The sequence below is a fragment of the Pelophylax lessonae genome (genome assembly GCF_965119305.1).
Source record: "Pelophylax lessonae genome assembly, chromosome: 12".
In the NCBI taxonomy this organism is placed as follows: Eukaryota; Metazoa; Chordata; class Amphibia; order Anura; family Ranidae; genus Pelophylax; species Pelophylax lessonae.
This window is the reverse complement of record NC_138779.1, coordinates 151,819,653-151,836,524: the sequence shown is the minus strand read 5'-3', so window position 1 is coordinate 151,836,524 and position 16,872 is coordinate 151,819,653. Positions and strand designations below refer to the sequence as shown.

Here is a 16,872-nt window from a genome sequence, read left to right as displayed (position 1 = left end):
TACATTTGGAAGATGCGACTAATGCAGCATCAGAGGCGCAGGTCACCTTTGGCACCCACAAGTCCTCCAAAGCGGCAAGGGTATTCCCCTTTCCCGCTTTCTTTGAAGATACTGTCTCAAAACAGTGGGGGTCCCCAAAACCTACCTTTGCAATCTCTAAGCATTTGGCAATGGAATATCCTTATTAGGAGTCCCTCCTTAAAAAATGGACGGTACCTCCTGCAGTGGACTCCCCGGTTTCCAGGTTGAATAAAGCAACGGTTATACCGGTAGAAGAGTCTTCTATTTCTTCTGATCCATCTGATAGGAGGTTGGAGGCCTTTACCCGCGATATGTTAACTGTGGCTGGGTCGGCACTTAGGCCGGTGTTTACCATCACCCTGGTGTCACAAGCTATGACTGAATGGGCAAAAGTTCTGCGCCGGGACCAGGAGGAGAAACTGCTCCCTCCTGAGTTTGTGGAGCTTGCAGGTCAATTTGTCCAAGGGCTACAGTTTGTCTGCGATGCCTCTTTGAATGCCACCCCATTGCTTTCTAGACTGTCTGTCTCTGCAGTGGTCCAGTGGCGCATTATCTGGCTGAAATGCTGGTCTGCGGACCAGGCTTCTAAGAAGCCCTTGTCCGATCTTCTATTCGTGGGAGATCGTCTGTTTGGAGCATCCTTGGATGACAACAACAAAGGCCTCACAGGGGGAAAGATTACCCTTCTTCCTCAGGCTTCCAAGGGTAAGGAGTCCAGTTACAGAGGGGACCCTCCTTTTCTGCTCACAAGCGGCCTTTTCGTTCTTCAGGATCTCAGGACAAGGGATCAAAACCCTTCAGGGCCTCCAGTGGGGGTTCCAAGAAGTCTTGGTCGGGCAAACCTAGAGTAGGATCTGCCAGTCCTGCGGACAAACATTCCTCCACATGAAGGAGTGCCCTCACCCATATCAGGGGTGGGGGGACATCTTCGCTGTTTTCCGGACCTTCCTAATTCAGGACACGTGGGTCCACAAAGTCATTCAATCCAGCTACAAGATCGAGTTTCGATCATACCAGCCAGCAATGTTCTTTCCTTCAACCATGCACTTATCCCCAGATCACCTACAGGATCTCTATAGGGCAGTGCAAGGATTGTTATCTCAAGGAGTGATTGTCCTGGTTCTGATGTTGAAACGCTTTGAAGGTTTCTTTTCAAACCTGTTTAAGTTTCCCAGGAGGGAGAGCAAGGTGCGTCCAATTCTGGACCTCAAGGTGCTGAACTGCTTTGTGCTGAACTGCTTTGTGCAGGTACAGAAGTTTCGAATGGAGTCCATTCGCACAGTGGTAGCATCCCTACATCAGGGGGACTTTCTCGTATACCATCGACATCAACGATGCTTAACTTCACATTCCCAATTGTATTGCCCATCAACTCTTCCTCCGCTTTGCCGTGGGAGAGGAGCATTATCAATTTGTGGCGGTACCCTTTGGTCTCACCTCCGCTCTTCGGGTTTTCACAAAAGTGTTGGCCCCAGTTCGAGCATTACCGCGTCAGTGGGGGACCATGGGTACCTGGATGATCTGCTTTTGCAAGCAGAGGCTTCAACTGCCCTCTTGGCCAACTTGGAGATCACTCTGCAAATGCTGAGGGAGTTTGGTTGAATTCGAAATCTTCAGAAGTCTGCTCTGGTCCCGTCCATGAGCCTGGACTATTTGGGACTGACTGTGGACTCAGCCTCGGCCAGAGCGTTTCTCCCTTTGGCAAAACTTCAGAATTTGCATTAGGCGATTCAGCTTTTGCTGTCCAGCATACGGTCATCTCTTCGGACTTGCACGTGGGCCTGATGGTGGCTACCTACGAGGGGGTTCTGTTTGCACTGTTCCACACAAGTTTTCTGCAATAAGATTCTGGCGAAGTGGAACAAGGATCCTCAGTCTCTGGACAAACTGATCATGTTGAGCCGGAGAACATGGGGGTCCCTGGTTTGGTGGCTTCGCTCTACAGCACTTCTTCATTGAAAATCCTTTCTTCCCCTGTACTGGACAGTTGTCACCATGGATGCCAGCCTATCCCGGTGGGGAGGCGTCCTCGGCACGGATTGTGCTCAAAGGGTCTAGACCCTGGAGGAGTCTAGACTACTGATCAATGTACTGGAACTCCGAGCAATCAGGCTTTGCCTGGATCATTGGACAGTTCCTCTCCAGGGATGTCCGGTATGGATTTAATCGGACAATGTTAGGACTGTGGCTTATGTCAATCACTAAGGGGGCATTAGAAGTGTTCTAGCAGCTCAGGAAGTAACTGGCATTCTAAGGCGGGCAGAATGGTTCGTTTCAGCCCTCTCTGCTGTACACATTCCAGTGGTGGAAAATTGGCAGGCTGATTATCTCAGTCGACAGGCGTTGGACCAGGGAGAATGGTCACTTCATCCGGAGGTGTTCAGTCAGTTGTATCTCCGGTGGGGGACTCCCGAGGTGGACCTATTGTCCTCTCGCCTCAACAGGAAAGTTCAGAGGTTTGTGGCACGGTCTTGGGACCATCTAGCCGATGCTATAGACGCCCTTGTGGCTCCCTGGAATCATTATTGTCTGATATACGCCTTTCATGCTCTCAAGCTTCTGCCGTGACTCCTGCGCTGGATCGAGGCAGGAGGGATTACAGTCATTCTAGTGGCTCCAGACTGGTCTCACCGGTTTTAGTATGCAGATCTGGCACGGCTGGTCGCCGATGTTCCTTGGAGAATCCCTCGCAGGGAAGATCCGCTGTCTCAGGGACCGATCTTCCATCCTGCTTTACAGTCACTGGCTTTGACCGCCTGGCTATTGAAAGCCAGCTGCTGAAGGATAGAGGGTTGTCTGATTTGGTGATTCCTACACTTTTAAAAGCTAGAAAATCTACTTCCAGGAACATTGTGTGGTGTGAGTCTCTTGGGGTTCACCCTTGTTCCTTTTCGGTGACTCGGATCTTGGCTTTCCTCCCAGGGAGGAGTCGAGCAACATTTGATCTTCTTGAGTACCATCAAGGGCCAGGTCCCGGCCTTGGCGATTTTCTTTCAAAGTTCATTGGCTCCACACTCCTTGGTGCCTACTGTTCTCCATTTCTCTATTCCAAAATATTTGGGAGATTTCCCTGCTTACGCTGTCCCAGAAGGTGGTCTTTTTGGTGGCTATTACTTCGGCACGCAGGGTGTCTGAGCTAGCAGCACTGTCTTGGTGGTTCTTCAACTATGTCTTTCGTTCCTCCCAAAGGTCGTCTCCGATTTTCATCTGAATGAAAACATTGTGTTGCCTTCCCTGTGTCCTGAGCCTAAACATCCTAAGGAAGTTGCTTTGCATTCCCTGGATGTGGTTCGGGCAATCAGGGTGTACCTAGCAGCTACAGGGTCATTTAGAAAATCAGATTCACTGTTTGTCCTAACGGATGGACCTTGCAAGGGGCTGGCTGCTTTGCTGCGACCATTTCCAGATGGATCAGGCAGACTGTGGTTTATTTATTTATTTCAGGTTCTTATATAGCGCTGTCAATTTACGCAGCGCTTTACATATACATTGCACATTCACATCAGTCTCTGCCCTCAAGGAGCGTACAATCTAAGGTCCCTAACTCACATTCATACATACATAGTAAGGCCAATTTTATACAGGATCCAATTAACCTCAAACTTATTCTATTAAGGGTCAGGTTTGTCCTTTTTCCTGTCAGGTTGCATTCTACTCGGGCGCTTAGTGCCTCCTGGGCCTTCCGTCATTAGGCGTCAGTAGTACAGGTTTGCAAAGCGGCCACTTGGTTAACTGTGCACGCATTCACAAGATTTTTAAAGTGGATGTGTTGGCATCTGTTCTGTGGATACTTCTTTTGGCCGTTAAGTTTTGCTGGCTGCTGTGTAGAGGATTTGTCCTCTTTGAAGGTATTTTTTTCAAGTGAGCTCCAGTTGTTCTCAGTTGAGTTCCATATTACCTGGTTGGCTATGTTTAGCCTTTGGGAAGCTGGTTTCTCTGCTGTTCCCACCCCTCATGTTTGATAATGCTTTGGGACATCCCTACGGTCATGAAGATTAAAAGCTGTGTCCGTCAAAGAACGAAGGAGAAAATCTGGTTTTTGACTTACCATAAAATCCATTTCTCTGATGTTCATTGACGGACACAGCATCTGCCCCTCTTTGGAGTTGGGTTGTTTTCTTCTGACACTTCTTGTTACAAAACTGAATACCTATAGCAGGAAGTGGGAGTATACCCCCAGGGACTGCCACATAGGCATGCTCAAGCTTTTCTCTGCCTAGTGCCCCACTCCCGTAAGGGGCAGAATAACCCTACGGTCATGAAGATGAAGAGCTGTGTCCGTCAATGAACATCAGAGAAATGGATTTTACGGTAAGCCAAAAATCCCATTTTATGGCTAATGGAACATCCAGAAGCAAAATATTAATATCCTCTGGAAAAATACTATTTCCAAATCATCATAATATTTTATTATTGCAAATAAAGCACACAAGAAAAATTGTGAAAAATAAGAATACTTGTAAAGTGGTGCATCAAGTGTTAATTATCTAATTATTAGTTATTACCCTTCATATGTATGTTCATACTACACATTAAATTAGATAAACATTGTATTGCATTGGTTAACTAAAACCTATGTAGATGTGGTATTGCCTCATCTTATGCCTACATTACTTTTATGCACTTAGCATTTCCTTTTAACTTAAGTTTTCTTTGACTGTTAAGGTTATAATGCCAGTCCTGCCAGTCTGTCTCCGATACCTACAGGGCCTGCGTGGCAAGGCCGATCTATTGGCACACCTAAGCTGCGTTTAGTGGAATTCATGGCCTTTATGGAACAACAAGGAGAACCTGATGCAGTAAGTACAATTCTGATCTGTACATGCAATTGTGCTCAAGTTTGCGTACCCTGGCAGAAATTGTAAAATTTTGGCAATCATATTAAAATTATGGCCGATCATGCCAAAGAACTCTTTTATTTAAGGATATTTGTATATCTAAAAAGGGATCAAAGTATTTACCAAGTAACTATGAAACCTAATAGCTTAACTTCTATAGTTGGGAAGATACTGGAGAGTTTGTTAGAAGACCACATAGATGAGTTCTTGCTGGAAAAAAACAATTTTAAGCAACGGACAGCATGGATTCATGAGAGAAGTTGTCAAACAAACCTGATTTCTTTTTATGAGGAGGTAAGTAAAACCTTGGACAGAGGGGTGGCTGTGGACGTAGTATACTTGGATTTTGCAAAAAGCGTTTGACACAGTTCCCCACACGGCTAATGTGTAAGGTAAAGTCCACCGGCTTGGAAAAATAAGTTTGTAAATGGATAGAAAACTGGCTAAAAGGCCGTATTCAGAGAGATTCTTACTCTGAATGGTAAGGTTATCAGTGGTGTACCCCAAGATTTAGTGTTAGGACCCTTACTTTTTACTTTAAACAGTAACTTTTATTGATAATTGTACATCTACAGGGATACAAACAATATACTTCCTACAAGTTGACAATATGGCTAAATGTCTTAGGGAGTTTTTCATCCCTTAAGAGTACTAATTCTAGATATAACAAGATACAGATCAACATAGAAAAGGAAATAATTATTTAGCATATGCTTTATGAAGCATATAACAATATACATGAGTACATCATTAATACAGTCATGCAGAAGGCAGTGGTAAAAATTCAGTGGTAAAAATTCAGCTGAACATTTATAGAGGTACCTTTTTTATAAATACAAGTTTCAGGGGCCTGAACCCATCTATCCCATATTTTGTTATATTTAGATGGACAACCCCTATGTATGAAGGTAGCTATGTGGCAAATGAGGTTGATAAATGTAAAGTTAGGCACTTGAGGGCTAAGAATATGCATGCATCATGCATAATATGGGGAGTACAACTGGGGGTATCAATGCTGGAGAAGGATCTGGGTGTTTTGTTAGATCATGAGCTTAAAGTGATAATAACGTCCTTTGTTATTTTTAACAAAAAAAAAAACACTTACCTGCTCTGTAAAGTGGCTTTGCACAGAGCAGCCCAGATCCTCCTCTTCTTGGGTTCCTCTTTGGCTCATCTAGCCCCTCCCTCCTGTTGAGTGCCCCCACAGCAAGCAGCTAGCTATGGGGCACCTGAGCTGAGCCGTAGCTCTGTGTGTCCTTTCAGACATGGAGCCATGGTCCGGCTCTGCCCCCTCTTTTTCCTCATTGGTTCACTGACTTTGATTGACGGCAGCAGGAGCCTAATGGTGCTGCGCTGCCAATGAGGTGGGAGAGTCCTATGCAGCTGAGCCCCTCCTGCAACATCGCTGGATAGGGATAGGCTCAGATGAGTATTAGGGGGGCCAAGGGATGCTGCTGTACACCGAAGACATTCTATCTTACTGCAAAAACTTCTAACTGTACAACCACTTTATTAAAAGTACACAACACCAAGCTGCAGTTTCCAAAGCGAGCACAATCCTTTCTTGTACTAAGAGAGGTATGGACTCCAGACAAAAAGATAACATTTTGCCCCTGTTCAAATCACTGATCAGACCTCATCTGGAATATACAGTTCAGTTTTGGGCGCAGTTCACAAAAAAAGATATTGGGGAACTGGAGAAAGTGCAGAGAGGATCAACCAAACTGATAAGAGGCACGGAGGAGCTTGGCTAAGAGGAAAGATTAGAGAAACTGAACTTAATCTCTATTGAGAAGAGGAGAATAAGGGGAGATTTGATCAACATGTATGAATACATAAGTGGTCCATATAGTGAACTTGATGTTGAGTCATTCACTTTAAGGTCATCACAGAGGACAAGGAAGGCTCTTGTATGTTTATAGGAAAAGAGATTTAATCTCCAAAAACAGAAAGGTTTCTTCGCAATAAGAGCTGTGAGAATGTGGCATAGACTCCCTTCAGAGCTGGTTTTCTTTTCAAATGTATATAATAAAACTGGATGCTAACATTTATTGGTAAAGTTGGTCCAGGGAATATCGTATTGCCTCTTGAGGTATCAGGAAGGATTTTTTTCCCCCTGATGGAGCGAATTGGATCATGCTTTGCTGGGGTTTTTTTTTTTTTTTTTTTTACCTTCCTCTGGATCAACTGTCGGTATAGGATTATGTACAAAAGATTGTATATATTTTTTTTTTCTTTTAGACTAGACTATGTAATTATATTGTGATATTTTGAAGCCATTTATTATCACATACAGTAAATTGAGATTGAGAGTAACTTGCTTTGAGAGTGTTTTGCAAGACCAGCAACATTTTTTTTTTATAAATTTTGACTTGATAAATAAGCAATGTCTTGATATACAAGTAGCGTCATATCATAACGGAGTATAAAAGAGAAGAGAGGTGCCTCTGTAGCAATATGGTTACATTTAATGACGGTACAAAATTTAGCAACTCCACCAAAAAACAAAAAAGCCCGGTTACAAGATGACCAGCAACACCTTGACACCAGGCTTTTTTGTGCCATTAGTACAATAAAGGCTTCTTTCTGGCAACTCGACCACACTGTCTTTTTCCAGAGCAGCCTGTATTTCTCCTGGGGTTACCTGTGTGTTTTTCTTTGTATCCTGAACAATTCCTCTGGCAGTTGTGGCTGCAATCTTTCCTAATGAGTTATTGAGCAGTACTTACTGGCAAATTTAAGGCTTTGGGTATCTTTTTATATTCTTTGCCATCTTTATAAAGTTACATTACCTTGTTACGCAAGTCTTTTCACAGTTTTTTTTTTCTGCTCTCCATGGCTTAATATCCAGCCTGCTCAGTGCATTCAGGTGAGAGTTAACAAACTCATTGACAATTCATACAAGGGCACTAAATTGCAATTTAAATAGCCACAGACGTGAGAAATAAAATTGCCATGGCAATAAAATAAAATGGCCTTTAATTGCCATTTTAACCCATGTATGTCACCTTGCATGTCTGTACAAAGGCCAAACATTCCAGGGTATGTAAACTTTTGATCAGGGCCATTTGGATAATTTTTGTTATCGCTATGACTTAAAAAGGAACAAAACCACTATGCAATAATAAATGACTTCATATGAACACTATCCTCAAAAAAATAATAAATGACTGCATATGAACACTATCCTCAAAAAAATCATTTTTTTGGCATGATCAGCCATATTTTCAATATTAATACCAAAATTTCATGATTTCTGCTGGGGTATGGAAACTTTTGAGCAAAACTGTATACAGTATAGATCTGTACTCAGGACAGTGGCCTATATACAGGTAAATAATTTTTGAGCTATATTTTGTACATTTTTCTCCACAGTACAACAAGCATCTTTATGTTCATATCAGCCAGTCAAATCCCTCCTATAATGATGCATTACTGGAGTCTGTAGATGTGCGTCAGATTTACGACAAGTTTCCTGAAAAGAAGGGAGGACTTAAAGAGCTATACGAGAAAGGGCCACCCAATGCCTTCTTTTTGGTCAAGTTCTGGGTAAGAGATGTCAAAGTTATTTTGTTGATTAAATAATTACAATTGTTCCCAACTGTTGAAACTGAAGTTCTTTATTTTATAAATGTATATTTATCCCCTTAGGGAAGAACTGCTAAGCACTATTTGCTTCTCTGCTGCAAAAGATAAAATAACCGCAATGCAGTTTTAGAGCAACTCTTTCTGTGGAGACAATTTTGTTCATTGGGTCATGCCTTTATCAATCATACACACATGGAAAAATAGAAAAGATTGGGCTGTGAATGGCTATTCAGTTAGGTGTTCATATTGCATAAATAAACTTTGAGGTTGCTCTTCTAAAGCTGGAGAAATCTGGGGCCGCTGTGCATGGTAGACAATTGCTTCTAACTTCAGGTTGTTCAATTAAGCTTTTTACAAAAAAAAAACTTTTTTTGGAAGCTGATTGGTTTCTGTGCAAAGCTGCACCCGATTTTGCACTTTCCAGTTTTAGTAAATCAACCCCACTGTGTTCTTGTATTCAGGCAGCAGGATAGTTCATTTTCATTTGTTTTCCTGTTTCATCTTCTTTTTGTAGAAAGCTTGTTTAGCCTTCTTAAGCCTAAGTTCACGCTACTGTATGCCAGTTTCCCTGCGACCGTGTTTGCGCAGGCATAGCAGTGTGCCCTTGCCAAAAATGCAGCTGCAGAGAAACTGCATAGTGCTGTGTGGCTTCCAGCACGGGAAACTGCACTGAGCTTTCCAGTGCTTGGGGTGCCATTAGGATTAATGACACCTCCATGCATCTGCTAAACATCAGTGTGGCACTGTCCCAGATTTCAATAGGTCAGATACCTTTATGCAATTACCATTTTGTGAGTTTGTGTTTTCAGTTCTGTTTATTTCTGCATTATTTTGTTAACAGGCTGACCTCAATACCAGCATTCAGGACGAGCCAGGTATATTTTATGGTGTAAGCAGCCAGTATGAAAGTCCAGAAAATATGACCATCACCTGTTCCTCCAAAGTCTGCTCCTTTGGAAAGCAAGTAGTAGAGAAAGTAGAGGTGAGCAACCCTTGACTTCTGTATTAATAGTTACCTGAACTTACAAAAAAAATAAAAAATTCTGACATGGTTGCAACTGGGAAATAGGGTGCCAGTTTCAAAGGATGTTGCTCTGCATCAAAAACATTGGGGGAAGGTGTCCCTTTTGAATGTAAGCTTTGTAGGCCTGCCACTCAGACAAATGCGTGATTTTCTGCTCTGTGTGATGGTCACCCTTTGCTATTAGCAGTGATGGGTAACCCCACTCTCTAATAGCAATATCATGCTTGGAAAAAAAAAAGACTTCATGGTTTAGTTTGGGAATCATTTTAAAGTGATTTTATAACCAGTAAAAAGTCCCTGCCTAAGGCAAGTCCTTCAGAGCAGAAAGCAAAAAGTGCCTATATGTACCATTAAATCAATAACCCTCATCAGCGTGTGGGGAGAGCTTGCCACAATGCAGTTTGGGTATCTCTGTTGACTTGTAAAGCACCCCATTGCTTTAGGGAATGAGGAGCTCTCTCCTGCACCGAATATGGTTTCCTAAAAAGTATGTACCTCTTCTTCTTTGCCCATAGGCTTAGTGCAGGCACCATCTGGACTGCATTAGTTAATCATTTTTATTCTGTAAACAGTTTGCCTAAAGATTGTGCCACTACCAGCAGATGCTGCCTATAACTGTAGACCTAATCCAAAATTGACATGAGGTTGGATCATGCATGTCCTTAACAGATAGAATATCCCATTTTCCAGAGAATCCCCTTAAAAAAAAAAAGTAAATATAACGATCCTATTCAACGGTAAATGTTTGTAAGCAGGTTAATTCTGATATCCCTATTCTTTCTTGCCCACAGACAGAGTATGCTCGGTTTGAAAATGGACGTTTTCTTTATCGCATTCATCGCTCACCCATGTGTGAATATCTCATCAATTTCATCCACAAATTAAAGCAGCTTCCAGAAAAATATATGATGAACAGTGTGTTAGAAAACTTTACTATACTACAGGTAAAAAATGTTTTTTGCACTTTCCTCCGTTAATAGGACAATTCCATGCTTCATGGCACAGTGTGTTTCAGATGCATAGCAGCATAGGGTATAAATGGTGTATTTCTATGTTGGCTGTGTATTAAAGTTTGTGTTTACAATACTTAGGCGTGTCCATGCCATCAGTATACATGGGCCTTTGCAGCAATATTTCCATGCAGTTTTCTGAATTGGTTTTAATTAAAATCCAAGCAAGAAGCTAAATAAACAGTTATAATAAATTTGAGTTACTTGGTAAAGGATTTGTAAATCAGCAGAACCAGTTTTGTGATTCAGGCCCCCCTGCCAGACAGCAAAGCTGGATAATGTACTTCAACTGTAAGAGCACAACTTGGTGCAAGTTAAGCTTAGCACACACGGGCGGAATGAAGGGCGGCATCGGCCGGCTCAATAGAAACCAGTCGACATTCGGCCCGTGTGTACTGTAGTCGGTCAATCTGGTCCAAAATGAGAGGGGAGGGGGGGCAAGGGAGATCGCTGTACTAAAATCATATAGTTAGTACAGTGGCTCCTCCTGAGCTGTCAGGTTTTTGTTTCATGCAGCCCTGCTGGGTTGAATGGAAAAAAACTACTAGTGTGTACTAGGCTTTACACCACCTGATTGCTCATTGTACAGTAAAGTAGCAGGCTGTGTCATCCTTGTTTTCACCTCCTGTAAGCATGTTCAGCAACTGACAGCCATTTGTAATGTTAGAGTCAGCAAGCAAATATCTGCAGGTTTGCATTACAAAGATCCTTAGCTCCCTAGCCTCACACCCCACCCCGTCCATAATTATTTACCTGCTTCCCCTTAATCCTGTCTCGGCTGCAGCATTGGTCCCCTCACTTCCTGCTTTCACAGGAGACACTGATGGAAGCAGGAACCATAGGCTTTAGCATTACTTTAATGAAGCAGGATCATCAGATAATGTCTTGGTACATTACACACACAAACACGCTTAGTGTTTAAGTGGTAGTAAACTCTGTTCTACCACTTGTAACTACAGGTAAGCCTATAGTAAGACTTACCTGTAGGTACTGTGAATATCTCCTAAGCTTGCACAGTTTAGGAGACATTCAGATTGCAAGCAGGCGGTGACGTTACCACTGTATGCCTGACCTTCAGAGCCCATGCCGTAAAAGGCGGCACCTTTGACGTCATCGCGCCCTCGGCCACTAATGTAGCCAGAGGGTGCGAACCTGGGAAAGGAAGACAGGGGGAAGATGTCAGCCCTCAGAAGTGATAGCATGGCGCTGGAGGGATTTGTTCTAATGTAAGACTCTCATAATGTACTAGTATGCGATACATGCTAGCACATTATGACATTGCTTTGCAGGGGATTTTTTTTCCCTTCAAAGGGGGTTTACTACCGCTTTAATTCTGTAGTACAACTCTGTGTCTTTACACAGTATTTACATTGTGGTGATTTTTAATTAATAGTTAGGGTATGTTCACTGGCTATCCAAATGCCCTCCCACACTTTTGACTATCCCAGTAGGTAAGAACACAGACCTCAGATCACAATTTCAGGTACCAATTCTGCTAGTGTCACTGGGTTTTTGTTTTTTGAGAGCTACCAGGCTTTTGTTACAAACTGTTATTGAAAATATTTGCTCAAGACTTTTATTATGCATTTTTAACCTAATAAAACAATTTTATAATTTTTTCTTATTCTAGGTGGTTACAAATCGGGACACTCAAGAATTGCTCCTCTGCATAGCCTATGTATTTGAAGTGTCCACCAGTGAACATGGAGCTCAGCATCACATCTACAGGCTGGTGAAAGACTGAGCTGTAGAAAACCCTTCCCTATGACTTAGCCATGTGGGACTTGGCTGTCTTTGGCAGTCTAAGAGGCATCTCACATTCTGTTTGAGCCTCTCAAACCTTTTTTCAAGGTGAAGAGACTTGGGGGAAACAGGAATGGAACCTTTAAATGGAAGAAGCATGGACATGAGGGGGAAGGGCCATGAAACCACAAAGACCTCACCCTAACAGAACCTTCTGTGTTTTATGTTTTGAGCCAAAAGGAATATATATAAATATCTATATATATATATAAATATAAATATGTTTGTGTGTGAAACAGTTTCCAAACCTGGAAAACCATGTAGAAGCCGCAACTGTCATAAGGTGTTTTTGTTTAATTTTAAATGTTATTTTTATTTTTTACATATGTTGCTGCCAAGTGCATCAGTTCACGGTACGGCGCCATTTTATGAGAAGGCTGTGGAGGATTGAGTGGGATAGGAGATCTGTATAAACACTCCCTTGTCTCACTTTTTTTTTTTTTTTATTTAGCTTCTTGGACCCCACTGAAATGTAACTCCTGCACTTTCCGTGGTCAAAACTTTGTAGCTATATCCACCGTAATAGCCCACTAATGTTTTTGTTTTTTGTTTTTTTGTTAATAGCTTGCACAGTATTTCAATCTGGTTCACGTTTCAACCTCATGGTGTGTGTGGCCAGATCATAAGACTAAGAGATCCAATTTAACATATCAGGGAGTAGCAGAAAGCAAATTCTACTGTGTGGGTTTAATGCACCTTTTTGGTCTTCGATGTGTGAAAGTTTTAAATAATGCTGGTGCATTTAATCTGCAATATGGACTTGTGAAGTTTTTATGGGAATTCAGAAGGTGGTATATAATGTGACTCAATAATGATTAGTTAAGCTGTTTTCCTTCTTGCCAAGAAAATGTACAATTTTGGTGAATGGCCAAAGTGAATATTGACATCTGGTCCTTGACTGTTTTGTTGAGTCGAGTGAAAGACCAATAGAAGTTCAATTTTTATTTTCAAACTAAAGTGGGAGTTTCCAACAATTGTCTAACAAGTTACCATGAGCACAAACGGATGTGTCACAAAGACAAATGCTAAAGACTTTGGATATTGACCAGCTGGACTTTTGTAAAGCAGGACTGTGTTTAGTGACTCTCACCCTCTTGTCACAAATTCAGTACCTAAAATTTAAGTGGAAAATACATATTGTTTTGTATTGAAAACCAAGATTTTTTTTTTTTTTCCTGGTTGGATTTGATATTGTTATAAAAATATCGTACTTAACTGGCAGCCCACAATCTGCATGTCTTGCCCTTCTTCCTAAAGAAAGGACAGATTTTTTTTTTTTCTTTTTTGAGCATGGGAAAGATTGGTCCTTTACACTGCAGTGTACTGATTTGTCTTTTTTATGGTGGTCAAGTTGGAGGTGTATCAGCATTTCATGTGATTGATTATGATGCAATATGGAATGTGTGTTACTCATCTCTGCATCTGTACACGGGGCATTTATTTATCCACATTTGTAGAATTTAGGAGTACTGTGATTCCTACAGCTTCTGTGAAAGTGTAAGCCACTACTGTCATATGTATAGACTCAATTGAATGCATAGAAGGTAGATATCATCATCTTTAGGTCACTTTTTGTTTTGTGGTTCGAGAAGAGTGCCAAAGGTACCCATAAACAGGCCAGGTCTGTTGTCTGGCACTTGCCATGTCAAAGGCTAAAGGCCAATTCGGCAGCAGACTACAGCCTGGGACACCTAAATTTTAATCTGGACCAATCTTGCTGTAGTTTTGTGGCAATTTGTCCTTGGAGTACATATCATTCAGCATTTTAACACTAAAAAGGGTTCTCAAATTTGTACTGTTTTCTAATGTCTGATTGTCATCTGTAGTTTATGGGTGCCTTAAAATGAGCAGGGCTCTTAAACACCATATATTAAACCAAAGATCTTCTGATCTTCTCTCCAGTGGAATCTTTTGTTCCCCAAATACAGCCAACCTACTCTTAACTTATAGGATTGCATAGCTTGTAACCTCCATTTTTGTGCACCCATCACAGTGTGCCATATTCATTCTTACTATATAGGTCATATTTTCATAAGGAGCCCGTATTTATCGAAATAAAGTCAAGTGGCCAGATTACAGGCAATCTTATTATACAGTATGCTTTTATAGGGATTATGAAAGTGTGTGAAGCTAGACAGAAGTGTGAAATAAGCACTGCATAAAAAGGGTATTTAAATTATTATTTTTTATCAATGACATAGATTTGTCCTAAGAGATTGGCTTGTGTAACATTCTGTTGAATCTTCTATTTGGAACCCAAGGTTTTAACTATCAAATGCAGATTTTAATAAAAGAAAACACAAGCTAATGCATTTAATGTTTCTTCTTTTGCATTTCCCTCAGACTTTAGCAGAAAGATAATCTAAAGCAAGACAAAAAAAGTTTCTGTGTAGAAAGGCAACATTAACATTAATAAATACATTTATATAGTGCAAATGCTTTGCCATAACATACGATATTTGACCTGTATATGTGCTTATACTATAACTGCATTGAAAAGCCTTCAGTTAATCATTCAAAACTTGTTTAACAGGATGTACTTGGTTTAGGCTCCTGTGAAATATTGCATGCTAGGAAAAAAAAATATTAGCAACATAATTTAATGTGAATTTAATATCTTAAAACTGAACTCTGGGAACAAAAAACTTTAATTTAAAATCTACAATTCTCTTTTCTTTATTTCTCAATAGCCACAATGGATATGAATTTAGTTTGTGTACCTTTGCAAACCTAGATTTTATCTTGCAAAAGTTGCAATGACATCATACCTGTACAGAGAGCAGAGCTGTGAGAGGGATCCAGCAGCTCCACCCAATACAGGCTGCTGCAGAAAACTACAGGAAGGGGGCAGATACAAGACCAGTCACCCTGCACAAGAAGAGAGAAAAACAGTGATTGGCCTTGATAATGGTAAACACTTGCACAAAGCAAAAGTTTCACACTGCATTACTGTACAGATCAGAAAGAAATACATGCAACCACCAAGATGTACTACATATGCCTCTTGCATTTAGAAAATATTTTGTTTATCCGGAGTTCAGCTTTAAGGTTTGTCTAGCGAAAAACTAGGCATGTCTATTTGCAATTTTAATTTGGCATGCATATTTTGAGGTTACTTGCTACTTTTCTCCTCTCCTAAAATTTCTAAATGCATGCAATTATTTCTAACAAAGCCATCTTATTGAACAACCATAAGTGGTCCACTTTTTGCCTGCTTAGGATTCACATGTGGACTTCCCAAGGATTGACATGCGTGGAATGACATAATTGCATATGTGTCAAGTATGCTCACCGATATTTTTTAACATTTGGAAACTTTGACCATGGACTGAAGGACTTTTCACTGCTATGTGTTCCTTTCATTCCACGTGCACTGAAATGTAACACAGCAACAGGCAAATGTGTTTATTAATGTTTCTGTAACTTCGTGTACATGGACAGATCCTCCTTTTTTGGGCATTCAGGTATTTGTCACATTTGCACAAATGTTTAAGATCGCAGCAGGCATGTATATTTACTTAGTAAAAAGATCTTTTGGCATTTGATAATGCACACTACCCAATCTCAATAATATACAATCTTGCTGCTATTGCAATGATAAGTACGAGTCTGAGGAATGAAGACTAATGTCCTATATCCAAACGATTCCTGCTGATAACATGACTAGAACCTTGATATTTTTGGTAGGATAGTGATAGAATTCAATAGATGGAAAAAGGATGATAATGAATGTGCCTTGTAGCCCCACTTGCCATATGTTTGCCTTCTCTCTATCACTCCAACACATTATCAGGAAATGCTTTGTTTGCTCTGATTTTTGGGGAAAACCATTGTACACAGGAGAAAATTAACAGTGGACTTCAATGTATACCTATGTTTGTATTGTGAACAAAACTTTCTTTAGTATATAAAATTATTTTACAAAAAAATGGTAGTTGTCTTATTTGTATGCATTTCATTTATTGATAAATCAAAAAATGTAATTGCATTTCCAGCTGTTTTTCTGTTTAGTTTTGAATAGGGTGGGGAATGGTTAGAAGCTGTCAGTTTTTACTGCTCTCTTGCCCTCTTTGAGAAACCTTGCTGTAACACAGTCAGCACTAAAAACACATGGTACCCTAATTGGAAGTGAGGGGAAATCTTAACAGGGCCTGGGAGGGGAGCAAAACAACCAGCAGTTCTGTCCCTTCCCCACTCGATTTAGAACAGCCTGAATATGGGTCACAGGAGTACAGAGCGAAGCACACTACTGTGATCTGCAGGAGAAGCAGGGCCAAAATGGCTCTGGCCCTAATTCTCCTCTAAGCAATAAACTGGAATATCCAGAGTTTCAATAGCAGACAGCTTTTTTTCAGCTCAAAAAAGTCAGAACAATTAAAAGATGAACTGCATAGGTTTCAGCACTTTGTTTATTGCCTTTAGGGGGAAAAGTCTATGAATTTTTGATGTTGGCATTTTCAACTTTTTTTTTGTAGGGTTCAATTATTACCATGGGAATTCTAATATGCTTAAGATGTTTCCGATTTTAACCGGTTGCCGACCGCCGCACGACTATATACTGCGGCGGTCAGCCCCGGCCAGGCAGAGT

The 16,872-nt window shown here is 41.1% G+C and overlaps 1 protein-coding gene across 1 annotated transcript in view; it reads left to right on the top strand.

Moving 5' to 3' along the window:
* TEAD2 (TEA domain transcription factor 2) overlaps positions 1-15,421 on the top strand; it is a 93,086-nt gene extending 77,665 nt beyond the window's left edge. Inside the window, exons 8-12 of the mRNA XM_082273790.1 lie at positions 4,687-4,820; positions 8,235-8,408; positions 9,289-9,429; positions 10,263-10,415; positions 12,112-15,421. Of these exons, the coding sequence (XP_082129916.1) occupies positions 4,687-4,820; positions 8,235-8,408; positions 9,289-9,429; positions 10,263-10,415; positions 12,112-12,225 (716 nt within the window). The 3' untranslated portion in view covers positions 12,226-15,421. The remainder of the gene's footprint in view (positions 1-4,686; positions 4,821-8,234; positions 8,409-9,288; positions 9,430-10,262; positions 10,416-12,111) is intronic.
* The last annotated feature ends 1,451 nt before the right edge of the window (positions 15,422-16,872 follow it).